General features: G+C 48.3%; 1 protein-coding gene across 2 annotated transcripts in view; it reads left to right on the top strand.

The window, feature by feature from the left end:
- Window positions 1–27,919, top strand: part of TAF1A (TATA-box binding protein associated factor, RNA polymerase I subunit A) — a 394,276-nt gene that overhangs the window by 276,332 nt on the left and 90,025 nt on the right. For both annotated transcript variants that reach the window (XM_086927938.1, XM_086927937.1), the window contains exon 8: window positions 6,252–6,318. In XM_086927938.1, the coding sequence (XP_086784064.1) occupies window positions 6,252–6,318 (67 nt within the window). The remainder of the gene's footprint in view (window positions 1–6,251; window positions 6,319–27,919) is intronic.

Below are 27,919 nucleotides of genomic sequence, written 5' to 3'. Positions count from 1 at the left end.
GATGCAAACGTTTTTTTTCTTGCTCCCTTCCCAAGCCTCTCTATAGCTAAAGAGAGCTACTACAATTCATGGGCAAATACAGCAGTAGAAGGTAAGCTGAACCACTCATTCTAGCCAGGACCCCAAACTAGGTATCTACAATGCTGGTTTCGTACAGAAAAATGCCCTTCCTGTTGTATATTCTTAGCCGACCTGGATCTGGCCATAGAAATGCACTTCCATTTCTTGGGTAAAAAGGAAACTGAATAAATTGCCAAAATATGGCTATTTGCATGGGTTTTTTGGTGGAGTTGTATCAAAAACAATTTTTTACCACAGTTTTTACATTTTGTGTTTTTTTTATTTTATGGTGTCAACCTACTTGCAGTTTGTGATGGTAACAGCTGTGAAACCTATGGGTGATCCAGGAAACCAACAGCAGTAGACAAAAATCAGAATTTAACAAGGGGTTATTTGTGCAGATCCCTGAACGATTTCTCAATGAAACTAATCTTTGCAATCTAATAATTATGAAAAAAGTAGACAAAATAGCAATTGGTGACTGCGTCTTCATCTTTAATTTCTTTTCTCGAAGGCCTATTACTAATGCGACATACCATTAAGTTTGCCGCACCTTTCTGGTCACAAACATTTGTAAGGCTTGTAGGTTTTCCAAAATCATGCCATAGGGGTATAAAGGAACCCTGTGTATTTCTGAAATGTGCACAAGATCTTGAGTTTCAGAACCGAGGTTATTTGTACATCTCTGAATTTGGAGTTACCCATACTATCATGTGAATCAAAGGTCATTTGGCAAAACGTGTTCTTCCTTGCATGCTGACTCATGTTTGGATCAAGGAGTTCTGCGGTCCCTGCAGCAACATTAGGGAACAAAAAAAACGTCTCCTGGGTCATGACCACAGGAGACCTTACCATCTGTTTTTTAAAGCACTCCTAGCTGGACCCAAATGCTCTTCAACTGGCGTCCAAGGCCCACTTGTTGTTTTAATGATTGCATTTTCTGTGCCAAAAAAGTTAAAAGAAATACTCAGACATGTTTGTTTTATTTAATTTTATTTTAAACCAATATGTTTGACTATTTATCTTGATGTTTCTCACCCAGAAAATCTAATAATAAAAACGATATAAAAAGAGTCACATGCATTTTTTTTTTAAATTAAAACCGTATGAGCATTTTTATAGTAGTCAATATTAATAAACATTGCATTGCGTGAATTATTGAAATATACATTTGATTTTCTGGAGAAAGATGATAGATCTGGTGTATATATATGTGTATATATATATATATATATATCTGCACAAATCTTCCAACCTCCACTACCAAGCGGCGAGAGAAGAGACAGACCCCACGTGTTTCCAGGCAAGATGTTTATTTCGTTCCTGTGCCTTCCAAAAGATGCAACGTTTCGACTAACGATGTAGTCTTGTTCACACGTTTATATATATATATATATATATATATATATATATATATATATATATATATATATATATATATATATATATATATATATATATATAACCTACTGATGGTCGCCAGTAGGTAGTTATAGTTAGGATTTTTTTCAATGCAAAATCTCAAAATTCTATTGTGAATAAGTTTGGCGCCGGTTGACGAATCTGCCTGAAAATTTCCTAAAATTTGCTTTTCGGAGCTCCGGTCCTTCCTTGAAAGTTTGGGGGGGATTCGTGAAGCGGGGGCCGAGATAAAAGGGGGGTCCCAAAACGTGTTTTCCCATGTTAATTTCCATAGGGCGGTCGAACTCACTTTTAGCCCGAACGGCTAAATGGATTTCCACCAAACTTGGCAAAATTGTAGGGACTGGTAGCCCGATGTGCCTTTGCTATGTCTCAAAATATGTGCTCCAGTGTTTTTTGAGTAATTTAGGTTAAAAAAATAGATATATCTATGGCAGCGCCCCGGTACGCGCACCGGGGAGCGCTCTGGGCTCGCCACGTGAGGTGCGCACGGAAAGCTGATTGGCTCTCGGGTGTCTGTAAACATTCGAAACAGTCCGGAGTGGCCGCCATCTTGTGTCTCGGTAGGATCGAGACACAAGAGGTGGGAAAAACAAAATGGGAAATGACAATAAGGGGGCAGAGTAGACCCCCCTTGACCCCCTAGGTTTGATGTGGGGGCTATAAAAGGGCCCCGCGGGTGTTTTTTTTTTATTTGCGCGGGGGGAGCGCCCGGTACGCGCACCGGGGAGCAGACCGGGGAGCGTCCCATGGGGAAAAATGAATGATAGAGTTTTTAAAAAAATGTAGCCTTTTTTTAGAAATTGGAGGTAGTTCTAAAAAGAACTGTTTTTTTTCTTCTTTTTGTTGTTTTATATTTTTTTAATGTTTTTTGAACATTTAGTACTTTTTTTGGCTTTTATGAACTATTTTGGTTTTTTTGGTTATTTTTATGGGGAGAAACAAAAAACAGGGAATTGAAAATGGCTCAACAGGAGCACAAAAAAAAATCAGGAAAAAATTAGGGTTTTTGGGGGCAATTGTAGTTGTCACCAGCAAGGAGGATGAGCTTTAGGCTCTGCTCACCATAGGAGATGGTCTTACCACAAAAAATACAGGTGACCCTAAATTCTCCAAACCGTGGTTGAATGCAAGGGATTGTCTCCCTTGTCTCTGGTCCCGATGGAGTGGGTTGTTTTCGTTGGGAGGTGCTGGGTGTAGATTGGGGAGGGTTGCTGGCCAGTTCTCTCATCTCTGCGGCAGCATAGTTGTTAGGATGCTTGCGCTGCATGTGCCTTTATCATGGTATTGTTCCCAAATGAATATTTTTTATTTAGGTTACCCCTTGAGAGTTCCATGTCACAGATAAGGCAAGGCACCTTTGCCGCATTCACTTTCTTTTTTCCCTCAGGGATGGAACAAAAACTCCCATACAATGTGTGGCTTGGGTTGGTATGGGGTATTGTGTTCTTCCAGCCACCTCCTCCTCGTCTTCTACTCCTCTTCCTCCTCCTCCTCTTCTTCTTGACCACCAATGTGATGTTGTGGTGGTCCTCTTGGTGGTGGTGGTGGTGGTGGTGCAGATGCTCCAGCTGATGCTGCTACTGTAGCCATTTCAAAGTACAAAATATACCTCAAAGATTTCAAAACCGGTCTTCCTCAGTCAAAGGACAAAGTCAGATTAAGGAAAAAAGGTGAGGTTTTTCATCATTTGGAAAAAAAAAATGTCCTGAACCAATGAGAAGTGTTATTTTCAGGTCACAAGACTAGGGATTTCATCATTATGAAACCAAAACTGTTCTGCACCAATTAAAAGTGTTATTTTCAGGTCACATGACCCGACGCGCGTACCCGACGCGCCCCCCGGGTCGCGTGAGCGCGTCGGATGTTTACGTTGCGCGATCGTATTTGCTCGAGTGCTTACGGGTGCGCTTACGCTGTGCGTATCACGTGGACGCGGCTACGCGATACGTCACGATGATGTTTTCGTTCGCGGCAATAGCGCTAACGGGACGGTCTCCGGAGCGCCCCCTGGGGCGCTTCAAAAGACTACACTTTCCGGGGCGCTCACCGGGGCGCGCCACGGGAGCGCTCCAGGGCAAAAAATAAATAAGAATATACATTTAAAAAATAGTTTTAAATACAAATATAATATAGGATTCATTCATTTTCAAAAATATTACATTTCATAGCTATAGACATTTGCTATTAACAACATTTTGAAATTCACTGAAAAAAACATAGGTTTGGGATCTTATATATAGTTCGGAATTAGCATTTAAAAAACCTATGAAATTCACTGGAAAAAAACCATAGGTTTCACACCAGTTATAGTTAGGAATTAGCATTTAAAAAACCTATTAAATTCACTGACCATGTCATGAGTGATGTAATATGTGACGTCATCAGCAGTGCATTGCAGGCGCGCAAGTTATAGCATAGTACGGCTCCTTACAAAAATCCAGGACCCCCTCCCCTCCAGACCCTGAGGGTGCTAGATGCAATCAAATGGCCAATTTCTTCTCCGCAAAAATCGAAAAAATACTTACTTCACTCCCTGTACCCTGCGTTCCTCTCCACACCACCTCACCTCCCCTTCATCCTGATGCTCCTTACCTACGAGCCTTTGACCAGATCTCCACGGAGACATTTTTAGATACCCTGCAAACTGTAAAAAGTGGCTCGCCCTCTGACCCTGCTCCCATCAGCAAGCTAAAACTGGTCGCCCCCATTGTAGCTCAACCTTTCACCAATCTCATAAATGCATCCTTTAGGAAGGGCGCCGTCCCAGCCAATTGGAAAAAGGCTACAGTCAAAGCCCTCCTGAAAAAACCCCACCTTGACCCCACGGACCCCTCCAACTTCAGGCCCATTTCGCTCCTCCCAGGGATCAGCAAAGTGGCCGAACGAATAGCTAACCAGCAGCTATCCTTCTTTCTGGAGTCAAATCACTTACTACGCGACTCCCAGACCGGCTTCAGACCGGGGCAAGGCACCGACACCGCCCTACTAGCAGTTGTCGAAGAGGCGAGAGCCATCATAGACGCAGGAGGATCAGTGGCAGTGATCCTCTTCGATCTAAGTGCCGCCTTCGACACGGTGGACCACGCCATCTTGGTCCACCGGCTAAGTCGAGTGGGAATCACCGACTCAGCCCTTGCGTGGATTAAATCCTTTCTTGAGGGTAGATCTTTTCAGGTGTCTGATGGTCTCTCCACGTCCAAAGCCCTGACCATGCAGTGTGGGGTCCCCCAGGGCTCCTCCCTTAGCCCCACACTTTTTAATGTTTATATGTCCCCCCTCGAAGACGTTATCACTCCTTTTGGCGTCAAGACAGTGATGTTCGCTGACAACACTCAGCTGGTGGTGTCCATCAATCACTCAAACACTAGCCTAGAAAATCTCGCCAGATGTCTCGAAGGTATCTCACAATGGATGTCTGACTCAAGACTCAAGCTTAACGGCGATAAAATCGGAGATCCTTTTCCTGGGTAACCAGAACAAATTACCCACAAATCTTTCCTGGCCACCTTGCATGGGTACCTACCCAACTCCTAAAACCGAGGTCAAAAGCCTAGGTATCTGGCTCGACCAGGACCTTAATTTTAAAACCCAGGCCAGAAAAACCTCAGGGACCTGCTTCGGCTTAATCCGTATGGCCCGAAAGATCCTCCACCTGATTCCCTTCCAGTCCAGGAAGTTACTGATGCAGGGACTGGTTAACTCAAGGTTAGACTACGGTAACGTTTTGTACCTGGGAGCCCCTGCATCAGTCATTCAAAAATTACAGGTGGCCCAAAACGCCGCAGCTAGAGTCCTTACGGGAACCAAAGCACGGAGCTCGGCGAAACCAGCCCTCAAAAGCCTACACTGGCTCCCAGTGAAGGAGCGCATCACTTTCAAGACGCTCTGCATATCGCACAAAATCTTGCATGATAAGGGCCCTCCAATACTCAGATCCCTGATGAAACCACACCAGTCTACCAAACATCTAAGATCTGACTCACTTGCCCTGGCCTCCATCCCAAGAATAAAAAAGGCACGATCTGGCGGTTGCATGTTCGCCTACAACGCGCCAAAGCTCTGGAACACCCTCCCACTTGCCATGAGGAGAGATCATAATCTACTCTCCTTCCGAAAACAATGAAAAACTTGGCACTTCCCCTAAACCTCCCTGTTTCTGGCCTCCACTTGGAAAAAACTAGGTCCTCTCAGCGCTGGGATGCCTAAGGGTAGCTATGCGCTCTACAAATCCACTTCCAAATGCCAAAATTCCAAATTCCAACTAACTATAACGTGGGAATTTCAATGGTTTTATGTCAGTAAAATTTCCAGCTAACTATAACTGGTGTGAAACCTATGGTTTTTTCAGTGAATATATATATATATATATATATATATATATATATATATATATATACATATATATCACATAAGCTCACCCCTTGATCAAGCTGATAGGCTCACTTTTGATATTTTAATGTTGTACAAGGCCATGTGTTAGCTTTACGTATGGTAATAAAATATTACTTCATTTTGCAATACAATGGAAAAAAACAAAGCTTAAAATGATGATACAGTTATGTGAAAAGTTTAGTGACAAAGTAACATTTGAAACTTTAAAAAATGATTAGAATATAAGAAACAGTATGTGGTGCTCTTCAGCACTACCAGGTCACCTTTGAATTGTGATGAAGCAAAGAGGACAGAAGTTTAAGATGAAGTGGAAAGCTGTATAAAATGATGGTAAAGAAAAAAAGAGCTAAACTGACTCAATCTCTTTTTTTCAGATTCTACATCAGCTTGTGCCTTCTCATGAACTGATGTTGGAGTTGAATACACTGCTTCAGGAATCTGGTATGCTTTAGTAAATTTACCCTCTTTTGACGAGAGCAAGTGTTTACTGGTTTTACTGGTTTACAATTGAATCAGGGGAGTTTTTTTAATAGGCCTTGCATGAGTGAATGGTTCTCTCCTCCTCAAGTTCGAGTGATGAAATGAGCAGCCCTCAAAGCTGGATTATGGTCAATTGCCATGTTGACTTTTGGCAGTATAAAGTTACAGTGAAACAAATTCGGCAGATCCACAGTTGTCTTGAAGGCAAGGTCCACGACTTCTGTGCTCAAGATGTGGAAAGATATGAATGACCGTGCCGGGTGCTTCTTTTTTTCACGGCGTTATGCTTTGAGTTCCAATACAAATCTACAAAATGTTGCGCTGCTTTCTTTTTTGTGCTATTTTCACTGAATTCTTTAAAAACATCATAACTACGGTCTACTGGTTGGAATTTTGTAGGTTTGGTCTTATTTTATTTATTAAATTGTACTCTATTTCTCTAACTTGGTGGGGGATCCTTTGTGTGTGTGCTCGTTTTTACATTATTGCTGTTTGAAATGTTGCACAAATGCTTTACATATTAAAGTTGAGCCTGACTGCTCTGTGCCAAGCTACCAGAGGGTTGAACACAGGTTCATTTAGGGTTGGCTTGTGCTTCATCCGGACAAAGATTGTGGTAGCTTGACCAGGGCTCACACCCCAGTCAACCAACAATTCAATTTCTCACAGAAACGGTACCCAAATAAACCATACATTTAACTTTGGATCAATACCCGGTGTTGTAAATTGGGGAGTCATTGATTTAAGGGGCATATTGCTAATGAAAGGGTGAAAGAAGAGGGCAGCTATAGATGATTAATTTGGGAGCTGACCTCTGATCAGTTACAAACATATCTGTGTACAGCTACACTCTCATCTGTGTACAGATTTAGCAGATCTGTGACAAATGGCTATGGATGTTTACCAACTTATTAAAATGTACATTCCAGCTCAGTCCTTCAATAATATAAATGATTTGCACGAAATACATGTTTCCAGAGGTGCTTCTGTCCACAAGATACTAGGGGCAAGGATGGAAAGTCGCCTGCTTATGTGGCTAGGTTCATGTGAATGCAAGCTAGGATTAAAGGTATATGACCCGGGCATCATGCACTGATACAGATTTGCTGTGAAAATGGCTCTTATTAATTCTAGACAGATCAGAATATCTGAAAGAGACACATTAGTGATAGATTCCTTACCTTAGAATATCCCCAGGCCGCGTCGTTAGCGCCGGAATGACGTCATCGGAGTACATAGAAGCCGCCCATGCGCTCTGACGTCAGTTCTTCTTTTTTCCGCGCCAGCTAGCGCAGATCCTTAGAAGCTCTACCCCTTAGTCTTTTTTGACTAAACTTTTTGATCTTTTTGATCATTTCTTTACGCGAGTCATCGACTCCTACGGTGCCGGTAGGGATGCCCGGGTTTAAACCCTGTTCCAAGTGCGACCAACTGATGTCGGTTACCGACCCCCATCGCCGGTGCCTCAAGTGTTTAGGCCTCCACCACGACGACCACACCTGCTCCGACTGCCGGGTCCTGAGGTCTAAAGCTAGGCGGGAGCGGTCCCGCAAGCGACTGGAACTCCGGCAGTCGGCCCCACGCCGCTCCAGGTCCCGGTCCCACAGGAGGTCGAGGGACGGGTCGCGGGGTCGGAGCCCTCGCAGCTCCGGGAGTGGACATCGGTCGTCAGGATCCAAGTCCTCAGGTAAGATGCATGAGAGGTCGGAGAGACAGCATCGTTTCTCCGACCCATCCCGACGCTCGCGCGATGCGGCCGGGGGATTCGGGTGACACTACCCACGCGGCTCCGACGGAGTCTCCGCCTGCCCCACACCTTCGGGTCCCTGGGCATGACGCGACGCCTGAGGAGGTCGAGCGGTACCTCATGGCCATGAAGTCCCTCCCTCCTCAGCCGGGTTCAGTGGCGCCCCCAGGCCCAACGGCCCGGGCTGGAAGGCCTAGCGGGTCGGGTGCTTCGGCTCCGACGCCGTCAGGTGCTTCGGCCCCGGCGCCGCCACCGACTTTGGTCCCGGCGCCGCAGGCCCTCCCTGGATCCGCTTCCGGATCCGGGTCGTCGCCGGTCGACCTCACGACCTCACCGGCGCTAGCCCAGCGGGTGTCGCCCCCGGCGCCTGCTATGGGCGCCGTCCCCGATCCTACTCTCGGTCCGGTTCCGGCGCCGGAGCGGCACCGCTGGGCGCCGCTACCGACGGCCTTTGGGGATTTCTATTTCAATGAACTGGCCCCATCTGCTGACCCTGAACTACAGGAGATGGGTGACGAGGGTGATTGGGAGGGGTCTGAGGACCCTCTGGCACGGGAGTGCCAGTCTCAACAGGACTGGACATATGAGCTTGGGGAGGCCAGTGGAATTGACACTTCACCAGACACTGGATTTGTCTCCCCTCCAACCGTGGCTACGGAGGAGGGGGCTGCTTATAGTGTAGTGTTGACGAGGGCAGCCAAGGCCCTAAACTTAGAGCTCCCTGTCGCGGCCGTGAGGACTAACCTCCTCACTGAGGTCCTTAAACCGCAGGCAAGCGCCAGTGAGCCTCTACTGCCGTTCAACGAGGCCTTGTGTGACGTTCTTGTGGGCACTTGGTCCAAGCCCGCCACAGATCCTACCGCCCGGCCTCGGGCGACCCATGCTTTTTGTCCACCTATCCCACCCCCGAGAGCCTGGTCATCCAGGCCTCCACTTCCCAGACCGCATTCCCGACGGCCCCGCCCGATCGGGAATCCAAGAGGTACGAACAGTTCGGGAAGAAGGTGTTCTCGTCCCTGAGTTTGGCACTGTGGTCAGTCAATACTGCATGCCTCTTGGGCCGCTACACCCACACCCTGTGGGACACGGCCGCAGAAGTGCTGCCACAATGTCCGGAGGAGGCCCGGGCAAAACTCGTCCAAGCCTTTGCGGAGGGTCGAGATGCAGCACGGTATTCCATCCGGTGTGGGCTGGATACAACAGACTCACTGGGCAGGGCGATGGCAACGACGGTGGCGGTTCAACGCCAAGCCTGGTTGAGGTCCGCCAACTTTTCGGCCGATGTCCAGGCTACCCTTCTGGAAATGCCGTTCGATGGCCGTCGCCTCTTTGGCGACAAGGCAGACCATGCGCTTGAGCGTTTTAAGGACTCCAGGGCTACGGCCAAGTCCTTGGGCCTCTCGGCCCCACGCCAGCATACAGGTGCCTTTCGCTCCTTTTGTGGCCAAGGAAGGGGCGCCCCCACACGTGCCGCCAGCCACGTGCCGCAGAACGCTCAACAGCGCGGTGGCGGCCATGGAAACCGCCGTAGCGGCAGTCGGGGACCACGGCGAGGCATGTCCACACCTTCCCCCGCAGCACCTGCCTCAAAACCCTCCTAGTCCGTGCTTTCAGGCCCATGTGACGCCAGTGGGGGGCAGGGTTCGCCATCACCTCTTCCACTGGTGCACTGTCACATCGGACAGGTGGGTGTTGCAAATCGTCCGAAGGGGCTACTCCCTCCCCTTCGAGGCGACCCCTCCAGCCATGCCACCGCAATTCCACCGCGTGTCGGGGGATCACTTGCAACTTCTGCAAGAGGAAGTCACGGCCCTCTTGGCCAAGGGGGCCATCGAGCGCGTTCCTGGGCCGGAAGTAGGGTGTGGTTGTTACTCCCACTACTTTCTGGTACCCCAGAAGGGCAAAGGGGGCCTACGCCCTATCTTGGACCTACGGAACGTCAACGGCTTCCTCCGACAGGAGTAGTTCAAGATGCTGACTCTGGCTCAGGTCTTAGCTGCCCTGGACCCCGGAGACTGGATGGTAGCGTTGGACTTGCAGGACGCTTATTTTCATATCCCCGTCCTGCCTGCCTACCGGCGTTACCTTCGGTTCACGGTAGGCCACGAGCACTTTCAATTTACTGTGCTCCCCTTCGGCCTTACCAGCGCCCCACGGGGGTTCACAAAAGTGATGGCGGTGGTCGCAGCCCATCTGCGCAGGTTAGGGGTGTCCGTCTTCCCCTACCTCGACTACTGGTTGTTGAAGGCGGGCTCGCCCCAGACAATCGTAAGCCACCTCCAGACTACGGCCGATCTCCTGCACCTGCTGGGGTTCTCCATCAACGTGCCGAAGTCGCACCTGTGTCCCTCCCAGAAGCTCCTCTTCATCGGTGCGGTTCGGGACTCGGCGCAGTTTCGGGTTTATCCTCCCGAACAGCGGGTTTGGGATATTCAGGCTATGATTGCGATCTTTAGAGCCTTTATCCCGAGTCTCGGTCAGGTTGACGCTGCGGCTTCTGGGGCTGATGGCCTACTGCATCCTTCTGGTGCATCACGCCCTGTGGCGGATGCGGGCTCTGCAGTGGGACCTGAAGTTTCAGTGGGCCCAGCATCAGGGCAACTTGTCCAACCATGTCTTGATCTCGGAGGGCACTGCAAGACAGTTGTAGTGGTGGCTCACGGACCGCGATTGGGTCAGTGGCAGATCCCTCTCCCTACCCCACCGGAGCACGTAGTTGTGACGGACGCGTCCCTCCTGGGCTGGGGGGGCCACATGGGAGAGGCAGATATCAGAGGCCTCTGGTCTCCGGCGGAGTCCCGGCTCCACATCAACCTTCTGGAGCTGCGGGCGACCTGTCTTGCACTGAAGGCATTCCTCCCCTCTGTCCGGGGGGGTGTAGTGCAGGTGTTCAGACAACACCACCGCCATGTGGTACTGCAACAAACAGGGCGGGGTGGGGTCGTGGACCCTATGCCAGGAGGCTCTGCACCTCTGGCAGTGGCTGGAACATCAGGGCGTGACCCTGGTGGTTCAATACCTGGCAGGTTCCCTGAATGCCAGGGCGGACGAACTCAGCCACTGGTGCATGATGGATCACGAATGGCGTCTGAACTCCGACGTGGCGCAAGGCCTCTTTCAGCAGTGGGGAGAGCCTTGGTTAGATCTATTTGCCACAGAAGAGAACGCGCAATGTCATCAGTTCTGCGTGTTGGAGTTTCCAAGGCGGCACTCGCTCTTGGAGACGCTTTTCGTTGCGAGTGGAGTTGCGGTCTATTGCACGCCTTTCCGCCTATACCACTTCTGCCCAGAGTGCTGAAGAAGATCAGGCGCGATCGGGCCCAGGTTATCCTTGTGGCTCCGGACTGGGCACGAAGATACTGGTATCCACAGCTACTCAGCATGTCAGTCGATTCCCCCAATTCGTCTGCCTCTTCGGGAGGACCTTCTGTCGCAGCAGCAGGGGACGGTCCTCCACCCGAACCTGTCCAGTCTCCACCTACGAGCTTGGAGATTGAGCAGCGAAAGTTGAGGCCATTTGACTTGCCTCCCGAAGTCTGTAATGTCATTCTGGCAGCCAGGCGTCCCTCCACAAAGTCGGTATACGCCTACAGGTGGAACAGATTTGTGGCAGGTGCACAGCAAAGGCTGTGGATCCACTCTCTGGACCCCTTTCTGAGGTTCTCCTCTTCCTTCTTGCTCTTGCACAGCAGGGCTCTGCTCTGGGCACTATCAAGGGCTACCTTTCTGCCCTTTCCGCCTTCTTAAGGCTACCTGATCAGCCTTCCTTGTTCAAGTCCCCGATTGTAAATAGGTTTTTAAAGGGCATCACACACATGTTTCCTCCCGTTCCCTTCGTGATGCCCCAGTGGGACTTAAATCTTGTGCTTACCTACCTAATGTGTGCTCCCTTTGAGCCGCTCCACAACTGTCCTCTCCGTCTTCTTACCCTGAAGGCTGCTTTCCTGGTTGCCATCACCTCTGCCAGGAGAGTGAGTGAGCTCCAGGCTCTTTCTTCTACACCTCCTTTCCTCTCTGTTCATCCGGACAAAGTTGTGTTGCGGACAAGACCCTCTTTCCTGCCAAAGTTTGTCACGGCCTTCCACATCGGGCAGTCCATTACCTTGCCCACCTTCTTTCCGCATCCCTCGAAAGAGGAAGAGAGGCTCCACCGTCTGGACCCAAAACGTGCGCTCTCTTACTATCTGAATCGCACACGCCAGTTCCGGGTGGATGACCAACTCTTTGTTGGTTACGTGGGCACTAAGCGGACCATCTCGCGGTGGATCATCTTGTGTATCCAGGCGTGTTACTCCTTGGCTAAGAAGGAACCCCCTGTTGGACTGAGGGCTCATTCCACTCGGGCCACCGCGAATACCACTGCCGAGGAGTGCCCTTACAGGACATTTGCCAGGCATCTACGTGGGCCTCGCTGCACACGTTTGCAAGACACTATTGCCTGGACAGTCAAGTCCGGAAGGATGGCTACTTTGGCCGTTCCGTCCTCCAGGACTTTCTGGTGTGATTATTGGTTCGCAGACCCACCACCGGTGTTGGTATTGCTGAGGTATCTATTCTAAGGTAAGGAATCTATCACTAACGTTTCTCTTTCAGATGCACAAGTTACTACTTGTGTAACGATATATCTGTAAGAGACATTAGTTAGTGATAGATTCCTTACCGACCCACCCATCCTCCCCATTCTGCGAACCGATATTTAGGGTTAAGGTCATCCCTTTTCAAGGCCCTAGTTTCATGGCACCAGTGTTGGTTCTATCATGGCTCTGCGTATCTGGTGCAGAAAAACTGTGTATCAGAACTGACGTCAGCGTGCATGGGCAGCGTCTATGTACTACGACGATGTCATCCTGGCGCTAACGATGTCGACGACGGATGCGGAGCCGCGGACGACGCCTGCTGGCGCGCAGGGTATTGCTACGCAAAATTGTCCGGATCCTGTCTGACGCCTGGGGATATTCTAAGGTAAGGAATCTATCACTAACTAATGTCTCTTACAGATATATCGTTACACAAGTAGTAACTTGTGCGACACAACCAACACATATTTAGCAGACGAGAGACGTTTGGTACTGCATTTCAGGGTCATAGACTGGATGCATCACAGCAATCTTAAATGTAACTCTGAATAGACTGACATTCTTCTCTTCTGATGTTCCCAGTATAACTGGATCAGTAATTGGTGGCCTCTGGTCTGTTCTAACCCCCAAAGTCTTCCACTATAGTCAGGAATCTGGGAGTGTCGTTTGACAATATTTCATTTCTCCCACAGATCTTTTCAGTCATCAGAACCTGTTTTGCATTACTCCATTCCCTTAAGAAATTCTTAAATCTTCTTCCTTAGAAGGTCACAAAACAGTGGTCCACACCGTTGTCATTGCTAGGCTAGACTATGCAAATATAATTTCCATTGGTTAACTGGAGTATTTAGGAAACCACACTTCAGACTATTCAGAATTCTGCAGTCCGATTAGTTCTTAAGACCCCTTTGTGTATCAGTATCGCACCATCTTAAACTACTTTTCTGTCCAAAAAAGGACCATTTTTAGTGCTTTGTCACTGGCTGACTGAGCTACCTATAATTGTGGACCCAACATTAATCTGATTGTCTTTAGCATTACATTCCAGCTTGAACCTTGATATTTTCTGATAATCTTCTTGTAAACATTCCAGGAGGGGAGGGTGCTCCTTCTCCATCTTGGCAGCCAAAGCCATGAACCATGTTATGCTGACATTCTGGCTTGCATGCAATTAATTGCACTTAAGAAAGCATTTAATTAGGTTGGTCTCTGCCTAGTAACCTCGTTTTCATGGCTGGTTCCCTTGGTTCTTTTTAATGCCGGGGCACTCCTTTTTGGAGTGGCTGTTTTTCTCTATGAATCCCTTAATTTATTCACTCATTCATTCTGGAAATTATTTTTTCATTGGCCAGCCTATCCCTCTCACAGCTGGTCAATGACAGCTGTTTAGTAGGGAGATATTTCCATGCTTTATAGGACATAGTTAGTAAAATATTGCAGCAGTCTCGGAGGAATTTTGGCCAACCAGGCCAAAACCATCCAGGATGGTCAGTATGCAGCCAAATATATAATCCATTCTGGACTGGACACGACTGATTGCTTGGGCAGAGCATTTTGCACTAGAGTGGGCACCCTTCACTGATGAATATACCTTTAGTTGGTTTCAACTATTTGGCAAGAAAGACGATTCTACTCACTGCACCACAGTTCCCTCAGCCGTTTCCCACCTTTCGGGGCTACTCCAAAGGTTGGGCATATCGGCCATGCTAGGGCCATCACCCACGCAGCAGGTACCTCAGTCCTTGTAGGGGGCAAGGATCAGGCAGACAACATCCATGCCACCAGGGACAGTGAGCTTCCAAGTACCCCACCCTGTGGCATCCACCTCCAAGCCGCTTTAGTTTGCCATCATGGCACACAACCACCCTGTGGGAGGCAGGACCAGATATTTCCTCTAAGTTTGGCAAAATGTAAAGTTCAGCAACTCGCCCCCAGTCACAGATCTGGGTTTAATCGTTCGTTCGTTTGCTCACTATGCCACCCCGAAACTGACCCCAGGGTGCTTGTTTCCGGTCCAGGGAGGACCTGGCCTGGCAGTTCAGGCTGGACTGTTCTCTTGAGGAGCAGGATCAAGACTACTTGTGTTAGAAATGGGATGTTTGAGGCATATGAGCTGCAGAATTCATACTTTTGCATAAATCAACATCTGGTGTTGTGCTTGGATGCTTGCACCTTGTCTTGGAAGAAGTCTTTGTAGTCACAAGATAGGTGACTCCTCCTCCCTTGGACGATAGTGCGCATGGGCATCAACTCCATTCTTAGATTTTTTTTTCCGCCATCGGGTTCGGATGTAACTTCAGCACTCTGGTTCGGTGCAGTGTTTCCACACCTCTTCGACACGCAAAACATCACAAATCTACGGTATTGTTTCGTTTGCGTGCCTCGACGCGATCACTAAAAAATCCCCCGGTTCCGGTTGTCGACGCGAGTCGCTGGGCCTATCGACACCATTCGGGCCTGCGGCTAAAGGAAAGAACTCCATTTTAAAAATTCCCCCAATTTCAGATCTTTACAAGATGCTCCAGGGAAGACACACTCACACTTACAGCGCCGGTAGGGTGCGCTAAGAGACGGAACTGGGTAGGACGCTTACTCACAAAGAATGGGAGGGTATATACTATAGAGCGCAGCACTCAGCGTACCACATAGGGCTTACTTATACTCTCACTAAGGTAGCGACCTATTGGTACTACACTCCTGAGCGCCTACACGAGATGGATCACTCCAAAGACGCACTGTGTTGGCGCCACTGCGGACAAGTGGGCACGTTGGTGCATTTGCTTTGGGACTGCAAGTTGCTTAAAGGGTACTGGAGGCAGATCCTTGATGATGTATATACCCACTTTGACACAGAGATTCCGCGCTTCCCTTTGCATGTCCTTCTGGGACTCCCAAACCCTTTGACATACCCGCTGCGCTCCCATACAGGACGCCTGATAACCATTGCCCTGGGGTCAGCGATGCAGAACATTCTGGAACTCTGGCGCTCGACTCAAGTCCCCACACACCAGGGGTGGCTCCATCGCCTCTGGATGGTGCTTGGTACTCTCGTTGTCCAGAGCAGGGGAGAGCGCAAAATACGCTGATCTGTGGCGGCCCTTCCTGTCTCTGTTCGCCTCCGAATTCCAAGAGGTTACGTGCCAAAGAAACCTCCGACTGTTGCGCCTCACAGACCCTGGATAGGAGTTTACGGATGGGGAGGGTGGGAGTAGGAGTATTGTTGGTTGGCTGAAAGTGCCCGGTGGACATGGACCATGGGGGGTGGCAGGGGGTAGGTGGGGGAGGGTAGGAGGGTGGATTGTTGTGTTTTTGCTGGGTGGGGGAGGGGTTTCTTTGGTTTCCTTTTCTTGTTGGCAATGTTCGATAAGATTGCGAGCCTAGCCTCTGGTTGGTCGGAAGGGATCCAGTATGTGTGTCCTTTTTACGCCGTGGCCCGACTTGGGTGAGTGGCTCAGGTGGCAGTATTGGGGTATGTACTTAGAGGTTAGCTACACTGCACTCCTTTCCTTCCTTGAGGGGGCTTCGGGTGGATTCAGACTGCTTAGTTGAGAGGTCACCACTGTGGGGTGGGCCACGATTGTTGGCCTTTGGCTGCCTTTTTGATAAGTGGGATAGCGAGCAGCCCTTTCCTCGCTTTTCGCCTTCCTTCAGACGCAGCCGGCCCCGTTAGGTTGTAAGCTGCTTGCTTTGTTTAATGTTTCATACGCCTTCATGGTTATTGGCTTGCCTGTGCAACTGATCTTTCTACCGCCGGCCTGCTGGGTTGTAGGCGACCTTGACTGTGGGTTTTTTCTTGCTCTGTATTTTGTCAATAAAACAAACTTAATACTAAAAAATTCCCCCAGTGTGGAGCTAAATTTCCACACAGCAACCATCACAAGGTCTGAAACCTTTATCTCTCGCCTGAACACGAAGAAAAACATTGCAAGGCCTGTGCCTCCTTTCGATCCAAGAAAACTATCCGTGATTGCCGGGCTCGACGACACGCCATGGCGCAACGATCGGCACTGGTGCCAGAAGATATCTTCAATGAAGGCCTCGACGTCCCATAGGCAGAGGATTCAGAGGAGCTCGATATCGTATCCGAGGCCGATGAAGACAACTCTGATGATGACATCACTCCAGGTCAACGAGTGTGTACAACTGCCCCATAACCTACCCCACCCAAATAGAAGGCTCCATTCAAAACTTTGCCTGAAGGCCTAAGTCGAGACCGAAAGAACACTTCAGAAGCCCCGCCTCCAAGCCCCGTCTGAAGACAAAAGAAAAGCCTTTTCGTGGCTCGGGACAGAGCAAGCCGCACATCAGTGCCCCAAAAAAACCGTCTGTACCAAAAGCAGGAACATATCCCACTGTCTCTAAAAAGGCATTTGCGCCAAGTACTTCGGCACCGAAAAACCAAAAGGCCTAGGAACCGAAGACTCGTCAAAAAACTTTGGATCCGAAAAAGATTTCGGACTCGACACTGAAGCCGAAGGACATAAAAACCCCTTCAAAGGCTCCAGACAAACCTAAACCACGTCACGAACCGAAAAAATCAGCACCAAAAGCACACGTCAACGAGGGGGAACTGTTTCTACCAGATCCCTTCGATCCGAAACAGAAAACACTGCATGTGAACCCTAAAACAGGCCATATTATCAGTACCCTCTCGAACAAAAGAAAATTCAACACCCCACACATTCCTGAGGTGCCTGTGAAGAAAAAAAGACTGTGTAAGTTCACCATTTAGACCCTCTTCTTCTGTTCTTTCTACTGAGCCTTTCCCTCCTCAAAAGTCTCCTACACTTCCTCCATGCTCACCACCACCACATGATGATGATGACCTAGGTGGTGGGGGTGGAAATAATGACCCCTTCAATGATCCTGGTGATGACACTAACATACCACAGGACAAATAAGATGACTACAGTCACCCTGTAGATCCTCCAGATCCAGAGGCCTAGCCAACCAGACCATCTTCCCCAGATGACAACATTGGCTTTAGTCAGCTCATTGATGGGGCTGCCCAATATCATGGCGTGCAAATGCATTCAGACCCCACAGAGGAGGACTTCCTGATAGACACTTTTGCACAGTCACAAAGAACAGTATAAACATACCCATTCTTAAAGGTGTCATTAAACATGCTCCAGACATCTTCAAAGACCCCGTCAGGACCAGGATTCTCAATCCTCGGATTGATAAAAAATATAAACCCGCCCCTAATGATCCCACCTACATTAAAGATCAACTCCCCTTAGATTCCCTGGTAGTGACCAACTCCCAAACCTCCGGTGATGCCGCACCTACAGACAAAGAGTCAAAACTGCTAGACGCTTCCGGCAAACAAGTTGCCTCCCAAGCAGCTAATCACTGGAGTATAGCTAATGCACAAGCATTACTTGCCAGATACGATAGGGCTCACTTCGACGAGCTTGAGGGCCGAATGCAGCATTTGCCTGACCAATGCAAGGCCAAAGCCAATGATTTAATTCAAGAGGGAAAGTTAATAATAAATGCATCCATTAAATGTGCCCTTGATGGAGCAGACACTGCATCTAGATCAATCAACACTAGTGTGTTACTACGAAGACATGCATGGTTGCGCATTTCTAGCTTCAAACTAGAAGTACAAACTACTATCCTCAATCAGCCATTCAATCAGGAACAACATTTTGGCCCAGCTGTAGACACATTAGAGAAAATGAAAAAAGACACTGAGACTGCACTATCTATGGGAGTATTACAGTCTCCGTCTACACAAGGCTCCTTTTGTCGCTTCTTTTATAGGGGTGCATCCAAATACAACAGTACAGATACTGCTTCCTCCTCCTACAAAAGTCCCACACAAACATCCCCCAACAAGGGATATTTCAGAGGTGGGTACAGGGGAAATAACAACAATGGGAGAGGCCGAGGTAAAAATACTCGCACCTCCCCCACTAACAAACAGTGACTTCCCTCCACTCCCTCCAGACCATTCCACTCCAGTCGGAGGGAGACTCTCACAGTTCCTACCTGTCTGGAATTCCATCACTACAGACAAGTGGGTAAGACAAATGATCCAGTATGGTTACTGCCTGGAACTTACTGCTACTCCCCCCAACATACCGCCCAAACAGCATCCAATGTCCACGGAACATCTAAGGCTCCTCAAACAGGAAATTAACTCACTGCTTCAAAAGCATGCAATAGAACCAGTTCCTCTAGGGCATCAAGGGACGGGAGTTTACTCCCTATATTTTCTAATCCCCAAAAAGGACGAAACTCTCAGACCAATACTGGACCTCAGACCTCTCAACTTCTACATACAGTCAGATCATTTTCATATGATCACTCCAACAAATCCTTCCACTACTTCAACAAGGCCACTTCCTTGCAACATTAGATCTCAAGGACGCCTACTTCCATATTTCCATACACCATGCTCACAGGCAATATCTAAGATTCACTGTGGACGGCCAACATTATCAGTTCAAGGTTCTCCCATTCGGGGTAACCACAGCACCCAGGGTCCTCACAAAGTCTTGTGGTGGTAGCTGCACACTTGCGAAGGCAGCAAATCCATGTGTTTCCATACCTGGACGACTGGCTGATAAAAGCCAAGTCACACAGTCAGTGCGTTTATCACACTCACCAAATAGTTCTACTGCCATACCACTTGAAGTTCACAATCAACCACACCAAGTCACATCTACAGCCCTCCTATCTACATCAGTATCTAGGGGCCACCTTAGCCACTTCCAAAGCTCTAGCATACCCCAATCCAGCCAGGATAGCAAGTATGCAAACCTTCATCACAAAATTTCAACCACAACACTCCCTTCCAGCTCGCATGTTTATGCATCGTATAAGAATGATAGCTTCTTGCATTTTCATAGTACATCACGCAAGACTTCAGATGCGCCCCTTACAAGAATGCTTAGCACGTCAGTGGAATCAGGCTCAAGGTCAACTTACAGATCTGGTGTTGGTGGACAGCTGCACACCTCGCTCTCTGCACTGATAGAACAAACAAAACCTTTCCAGAGGGCGGCCATTCCTAGAGCCAGTTCCACAGATAATGCTAACAGCGGACGCATCACTCACCGGCTGGGGAGCCCATCTCTTAACACCTTGGCTGCTAAGGCAATTCCCCTCCTGTGCTGGAAATTGCTATTTTACATTATTCATGACGAGCTCAGCTTGTCATAAGCACAGCTACAGTGTGCCTCATGACGAGCTCAGCTCGTCATGAGCAGGGAAGGGGTTAAACCATACAATTCAGGGCAAATGGACCACCCAACAAAAACTGGTCCACATCAATCACCTAGAATTACTAGCAATATTTCTAGCGTTAAAGTCATTCCAAGCACATCTTCTCAACAAAACTATCCTAGTCTGCACGGACAATATGACAGCAATGTATTACATACATACAAGGAGGAACACACTTTTTGCAGCTGTCTTAGCTAGCACAAAGTATTTGGAGATGGGCCATTCCACAAAATATATATCTACTTGCAGAACATCTTCCAGGAGTAAACAATCAGATTGCGGATCTGCTTAGTCATCAGGCACAGCAGATCCACTAATGGGAACTTCATCCACAAGTTCTTCAACCAATTTCCCACATGTGGGGCCACCCAGACATAGATCTGTTCGCCACACACGCAAAAGCAAAATGCCCAACCTTCGCCGCCAGATTTCCACACCCGTGGTCCAAGGGCAATGCGATATGGATGAACTGGTCAGGCAGATTTGTGTACTCTTTTCCGCCAATCCCGCTCATTCCACTAGTAGTACGCAAGCTCAAGCAACAGTCTCTCAAAATAATCCAAGTTGCTCCCACATGAGCACGGGAACCATGGTTCACAACACTCCTCGAACTCTTAGTAGTTCCACACAAAAAAGTAAATGTCTCCCCAACACTGCTAACACAAAACCATGGAGAGATAAGGCACCCAGATCCCGCACAACTGAATCTAGCGATCTGGCTCCTGAAGTCCTAGAGTTTAGTTACCTTATCCTCCCACCGGACTGTATGAACATTATCAAAGAAGCCAGACGCCCTACTACTAGAGCATACTATGCAGCCAAATGGAAACGTTTCGTCATTTATAGCTATCACAACAAAATTGACCCGCTAGATGCTTCAATTCAGAATATCATTTGCTATTTACTGCATCTACAAAGATGTAATCTAGCTTACTCATCCATAAGATTACAAAGATGTAATCTAGCTTACTCATCCATAAGATTACATCTGGCTGCCCTTGCCGCCTACCTGCAAAACAGACAACATTTGTCATTGTTCAGAGTACCTGCTATCAAAGCTTTTATGGAAGGCCTTAAAAGGATAATTCCACCCACACTGCCACCCTCTCCAGTGTGGAATTTAAACACTGTACTTACTAGGATCATGGGTCCTCCATTTGAACCTTTACACAAATGCAAACTGCAGTTCCTTGCATGGAAAGTAGCTTTTCTTGTTGCAATCACCTCTCTCAGGAAAGTGAGTGAGATCCAGGCTTTAACCATACAAGAACCATTCTTACAAATACATCGTAACAAAGTGGTTCTTCGAACCAATCCAAATTTCCGTCCCAAAGTAATCTCTGCTTTCCTCTTAATCAATCTGTGGAGTTACCCGTGATTTTTCAAAACCCAGATTCCGTAGCAGAGAGAGCTCTTCATACACTAGACGTAAAAAGAGCTCTACTTTATTACATTGACAGGACTAAACCTTTTAGAAAGGCAAACCAACTGTTTGTAGCCTTCTCTCCACCGCAGAAATGAAACCCCATCTCTAAAGCTGGAATTGTCAGGTGGATAGCTAAATACATTCAAATATGCTACCAAAAGGCAAAACGCATATTAACAATTCCCCCTAGAGCACACTCAACCTGTAAACTAGGGCCATCCATTGCATTTTTAGGAAAAATTCCCTTAGAAGACATTTGGAAGGCAGCTACATGGTCTACTACACACACCATCACCAAACACTATTGTGTAGATGTGCAGGCAAAGCAACAGGTTCTGTAGGCCAAGCTGTTCTTAAAACACTTTTCAGGACCACTGCAACAGATACAGGTGACCACCGCTAACGGAGACACTGATGTACAGTCTATGCAAAAGTATGAATTCTGCAGCTCATATGCCTCGAACGGAAAATGCTACTTACCAGTATGCATCTGTTCTTGGCATGTAGAGCTGCAGAATATCATACGACCACCCACCTCCCCGGGACCTGTACCTGTTCCAGTGTTATCTTACTTAGATACATTCACAAGGACATCTTTTCTGTTTCCTACAAACTCCATAATTTCCCATCATGGCGAAAAACAATCTAAGGATGGAGTCGAAGCCCATGTTCACTATCGTCCAAGGGAGGAGTCACCTATCTCGTGACTACAAAGACTTCTTCCAAGACAACAACAAGGTGCAAGCATCCAAGCCCAACACCAGATGGCGATCTATGCAAAAGTATGATTTCTGCAGCTCTACATGCTAAGAACAGATGCATAGTGGAAGTAGCATTTTCCTTCTGTTTGGCTAGGGCTTTTGTCTAAGCCAGGCAAAAACCATCACTCTAGTCAGGGCAAGGGAGTTACACGCTGAAGATAACCACTGCTCACCTCCTTGGTAGCTTGGCACGAGCAGTCAGGCTTTTCCTAGAGGCAATGTGTAAAGTCTTTGCGCAACACACTCACAACAGCAGCGACACACTAGGCACATCATAAAAGAAACTCCACACAAGGTTACATAAAAAATAGCCTTTGTATTATCAGAAAACACATCGGAGCATAATCACAAAAGTACACTGTGGCACCTGGTACTAGTTAATATTTTACAGGGGATTATATACATGACAGAGCCAATCGGGCCACTGTCAGAACCATTTGAAAACACAAGTAGCAAATATAAAACAACCAGCAACTACTGGTAAAATACTGTTCTCAGCATTAACATATTATGCATCATATTAGGCATAAACACATTATGCATCACATTAGGGCCTTGCGCCCTACCAGCACCTCAGGTGCTCACAGGCCAACTGGCCTTCCTCTGGGGCCCATCTGGGACTTCCGTGCAAAAATCAGGGCTCTAAGCTGCCACTGCAGCATGGTGCAGGCCCAACATGCCGGCACCAGAAATGGGGGAGCGAGGGTGTAACTCACTCTTCTCTCTCTTGAGACCCAAAATAATGCCCCCTCAACGTTGCAGCTGCCCACAATCAGGCGGTGCAGCTGTGCAACAAGTGTGCACCAACAGAGTGCCTCTAGTTGCCTCTGAAGCCAAGACAACATGCGCAATGCAATGGGGGTGGGGGTGCATCTCACCCCTCCCTCTTAGTCAAACATAAAGAAATGCCCCCGTTGTTGCAGTTGCCCGCACTCTGGCGGTACAGCTGTGGAAAGAAGAATGGCACCAACAGAGTGCCCAACAAGCCCCACTCACTGGGACTCCTCTCCTCCAGTCGCTAAATAGACGGCACCAACAGTGCTCAACGTCAGCCCCACTCACCACTTGTTTGGGGGCTGAGGAAGGAAGAGGGCAGCCATCCGCTGCAATCTGTGACCTGTAGTCACTGGGGATGCTCCGATCCCGCCCTGCGGGTCCGGGTTGACTCAGGTGCCCTCTTCCCCTTCTGCACACACGAAGGCAGGGAAGATACGCAGGGCTCTCCTCGATGCTGCGGGAGACCTGTGCCTAGCCAGGCGTCCTCTGCCTGGGTTCCTGCTTCGGCTCTGTTTTGGTCTCTGGCCACGCCCCAGGTCAGGCTCCTTGCCTAACTTCCGGCCGACTCGCTCGGACCAAGTGGAGCTGGAGCCCTTGTCCCCTATGCTCAGAAATTCCTAAGGAAGTGCAACGCTGTAGTGAGTTTCACACACTCTTGACCGGCAAAGTTGGAGACCACCTTCTTGAGACTTCTGCAGCACGCACATCACTCCGCATCATCACAGCTGCCTGGCTCCCTGATCGGGGGCTTTCCTGCCACAGCGCAGCGGTGCCCTCCCGTATGGAAGTTGAGGGTCCCCTCCTTGGGCCCCTGGCACTCAGGCAAAGTGGAGTCCCACTCTTGGGGGATCCGGCCATAGAGATGTAGCGCTCACTAGGCGCTAGGTCCAAAATTCAAAGGGGGCAGAGTTGGGCACAGGCAGGCCAGCACGTAGGGACTCCAAGGAAGCAGCACGGTCCCACGGCGGTTCCTCCTGAAGCCCAGCAGCCCTTCGCCTCTAAACAGGTACAGGTAAGCACAAGAAGCACACAGACATGGGGTCACACCCCAGTACTTATACCACATGTGTCTTTGTTCTCTCCCCTTGACACAGGCCTAGACCCGGTCCAAACCAGTTCTGGGGTCACTCCAACATTTCTATACAGTGTGTAAACACCCTCATTGTTAGAGTGGGTCCTGGCCCCAGACACACCACAGGGGGTCGGAGCCTGCATTGTACCAGGCAGGCACAGATCAATTCAGGGTCAGGGGCTACTCCTCCTCCTACTCCAAATGCAGATCTGCCCATTCAGCCTAGTGCTGCCTCACCCAGCCCCTCTGGAGCCACAGCACCTCACCAGCCCCTTTCACTCCGGAGCCAGACATGCAATACTCATCAGGCAGGCACAAAGACACATATCACACAGAAATGCCAACTTCTAAAAAGTGGCATTTCAAAAATAGTGATAATAAATCTTCTCATACCATTACACAGCATTTATTAATACTATTCCAAACATACCAAACTTGACCACTCTACTCCTCTCATATCAGGAATTACCACTAACACACATATCGGGGAATCCCCAATGCATTCTTATGAGAAGCGGCCTAACAGCAGTGAGAATCCAAAATGGCTGTTTGTCAATACCTGGACATGACAGATAATTAAGGTACATGTCCTACCTTTTAACCTACATTGCACTCTGCCCATAGGGCTAGCGAGGTCCTACCTTAGGGGTGACTGACATGCAGTAAAAGGGGGCGTGACAGATGTGGCACCCACTTTATGTGCCACGTCACAGCAGCAGTAAGCTAAGCGCACAGGCCCTGTAATATCAGAGGCCTGATACCGGTTTGAAAGGCTACTTTGGTGGGTGGCGCAAGCAACGCTGCAAGCCCACCAGTAGCATTTAATTTACTGGCCCTGGGTATCTGAGATACCACTTTACAAGGTACTGACAGGTAAATTTAATACGTCAAACATTTGTAGACCAATCTTACCATGTTTACCACAGAGAGTACACGCACTTTACACTGGACAGCAGTGCTAAAGTGCCTAGAGTCCTAAAACCACCTACACCAGGTCAGAAAAAAGACTAGGAGGAAGGCAAAAAGTTCGGGGATGACCTTGCAAAAAGTGCCAAGTCTAACAGATTTCATATGGCTGGGTCCAAACTGGGGTGGCATGGTGAGCAAAAGAACAATGGATTAAACCTAGATCTGTGACTGGGGGTGAGTGGTTGAAAAGTTTCAGCACTCTGTCGATCATCTTGTTGTGTTTGGAGTATCAGGGCATTTCTCTAGTCATAGACCACCTGGCAGGATCTTTGAATCTCCAGGCAAATGAATTAATTTGGCGGCGCCTACCAGATCATGAATGGCAGTTACATCCTGAGGTGGCACAGAGCATCTTTAAACAATGGGGAGTAACTTGGTTAGATCTTTTTGCCACTGTCGAAAATACACAGTGTTAAAAAAATGTGCGTGCTAGAATTTCCAAGAGGGCTCTCTCTTGGAGACACATTATTGTTAAAGTATGCATTCCTGACTCTGCCTTTTCTGCCCCGATTTCTAAAGATCATCAGGAACGACTGGACCCAGGTCCTCCTAATGGCTCTGGATTGGGCAAGAAGAGTATGGTACCTTGAACTTCTGGGCAGGAGCATCTGTCCTCCAATGAGGCTACCGCTTCTGGAAGACCTCTTGGCGATGCAGAAGAGCAGAGCCCCACACACATGCTTGTGTAATCTGTACTTTCAAGCATTAAGATTGAGCAGCAGCATTTAACTGTGTTTGATCTTTCTTCCAAAGTTGTGGATGCCATCATTACTGCCAGGCGTCCCTCTACAAAGTCTGTCTACTCCAAGCACTGGGACAATTTTGTGGCCCAATGTGGTACCTCTAATATGGATAAAGTAAATATAACAAGAGGAGGGAGGGAGAGGAAGAAGTGGATTCAATCTCCCCTGGCAATTCGTTTAAACAAAATGGAATCCACTCAGAGGGTGGTCGTGATCCCTAAAGTGATGGGGAGCACACAGTGTTGTTTGAATACCCCTCACACACCAACAGGCCCCTTGGTGTCATGCTTCATCATCGGGGCCTTCGCATCCCTCTACGGGATGCGGCGTGCTACGACTCACGGATACATAGGAGCACTGATAGTGAACTATGTGTTTGTGTGTGTGAGAGGGAGAGTGAGTGGTGAGGTGAAAAAGTGAAGGTTAAAAAATACCTGGCTCGTAGGAAAAAATATTTATTATGTCCACGGCTGGTATTATTAAAAGGGGGGTGCAAGGTGAGGTTGTCAGTTATACATATTAAGGTATATCAACCTCAAAAAGTGCATCAACATGTTTCGGAGTACAGGGACTCCTTCTTCAGGACGAGGATATGCACGACTATCCTCATCTTACTCACATGGGTATTGAATGTAAAAGTGTATTCTACAAAAAAACTAGGTGAAATGTACCTATAAGTGTTTTAAGTCTGAAAAAGCTCTGTTGCGCCCAATTGGCGATGAAGATATAGAACTTATGGACCAAGGTTATCTGACCTCATGAGCCTTAGCGTGGTATTGGGGGTTCCTTCCTCACTGCTCACTATAGCAACGGTTACTGCGCGACCTAGTAGGCTGCCATACCCTCAACGTGGCTCCGTCGGAGCCACCTACTGGCTCGTGGGTGCAATGCTGTTTAAATCTTCCGGATCTAGTTTGGCTCCTAGGGATGTTCTAAAGGTGAGCAATCTGTGGTTCGAGTATTCACCAGAAAGAGTGATACCGAAAGTGTGTAACTAACACATTAATCAGATAAAGTGCTAAAAGGGCTTCACTAATTTCCATGTTTTTTTTCTTATTGAGTCTACATTAGCTGTTTTGCAGAGCTTATAATGTCCATACACTTTGCAATTGGTTGTTGTCATTCAAGTCAATTCAAACATACTTTATTCCGTTAATTAAAACCATAACAGCTTTCACATGAATAAAATACATTATCAGAAACCGTATAAAATACATTCAATAAAAATGCATTAATTAATTTATGTTAAAAGCTGTTTCATCAGATAAGATGTCTCTTCCTACATCTGAGGGCTCCGATCAAGAATCGAGCAACATTAAATAATAAAAATATGACTTTCAAAAGGCAGAAACGGTTCTGTTCAAAGCAAATTTCAGATGCAACACTTTTTACACAAAGTACCTTGGATGCGTCACACACACAAACAAACTGTCACAAGGGAGACGATGCGTTGGTTCCTTACACCCAGGGAAGGTGATGCATCAGTTCCTTACTCCAGGGGAGGTGATGCGTCGGTGCTTTACTGCCACGCAGGGGTGGCAATGCATCATTTCCTTACTGAAGGGAAGGTGATGAGTCTGTTTCGGGGTGCCGCTCGTAGCCGTGGTGTGGTGAAATTGCCGGCCCTTTGTGTTCGCGAGAATTGGAGCAGCCAGAGACGTGGGTGATTTAAACTGACTGTTTGCAGAGGATTGTAAGTTGGGGAGCATCCTTACAAGCAAGCGGGACTGCGAGGTCCATGAGCCAATGCGCGGTGTAATCAGGCGCAGCTGGCCCTCTTCTCGCCTACTGACTCCACACAGGCTCAAAACGGCTCGAGGCCCCCGCTTCGCGGGAGCCGCTCGTAACCGTGGTGTGGTGAAATTGCCGGCCCTTTGTGTTCGGAAGAATTGGAGCACCCAGAGACGTGGGTGATTTTAAACTGACTGTTTGCAGAGGACTGTAAGCTGAGGAGCATCCTAACAAGCAAGCGGGACTGCGAGGTCCATGAGCCAGTGCACGGTGTAATCTGGCGTAGCTGGCCCTCTTTCCGCCCATCATCTCCTCCCCTATTTGATTACACCCCCTTCCGCGTGCCGCGCGCGGGCGCGCGCCGGGCAAACCCCGGGCCAAGGGTGGGCCCGTTTGTGCCTGTTAGTGGCCGGAAGAGGCCGGGACGGGACACCCCTCTTGGGACTGTTGGCTGGTTTCGTTTGGACTGTATGCGGTGGATGGTTTATTTATATACTGTATCAACTAAAAGGAGTACAAC

This window comes from Lissotriton vulgaris, chromosome 6 (assembly GCF_964263255.1).
Source record: "Lissotriton vulgaris chromosome 6, aLisVul1.2, whole genome shotgun sequence".
NCBI lineage: Eukaryota > Metazoa > Chordata > Amphibia > Caudata > Salamandridae > Lissotriton > Lissotriton vulgaris.
The sequence above is the reverse complement of the archived record's forward strand: the minus strand, read 5'-3'. Positions and strand labels throughout refer to the sequence as shown.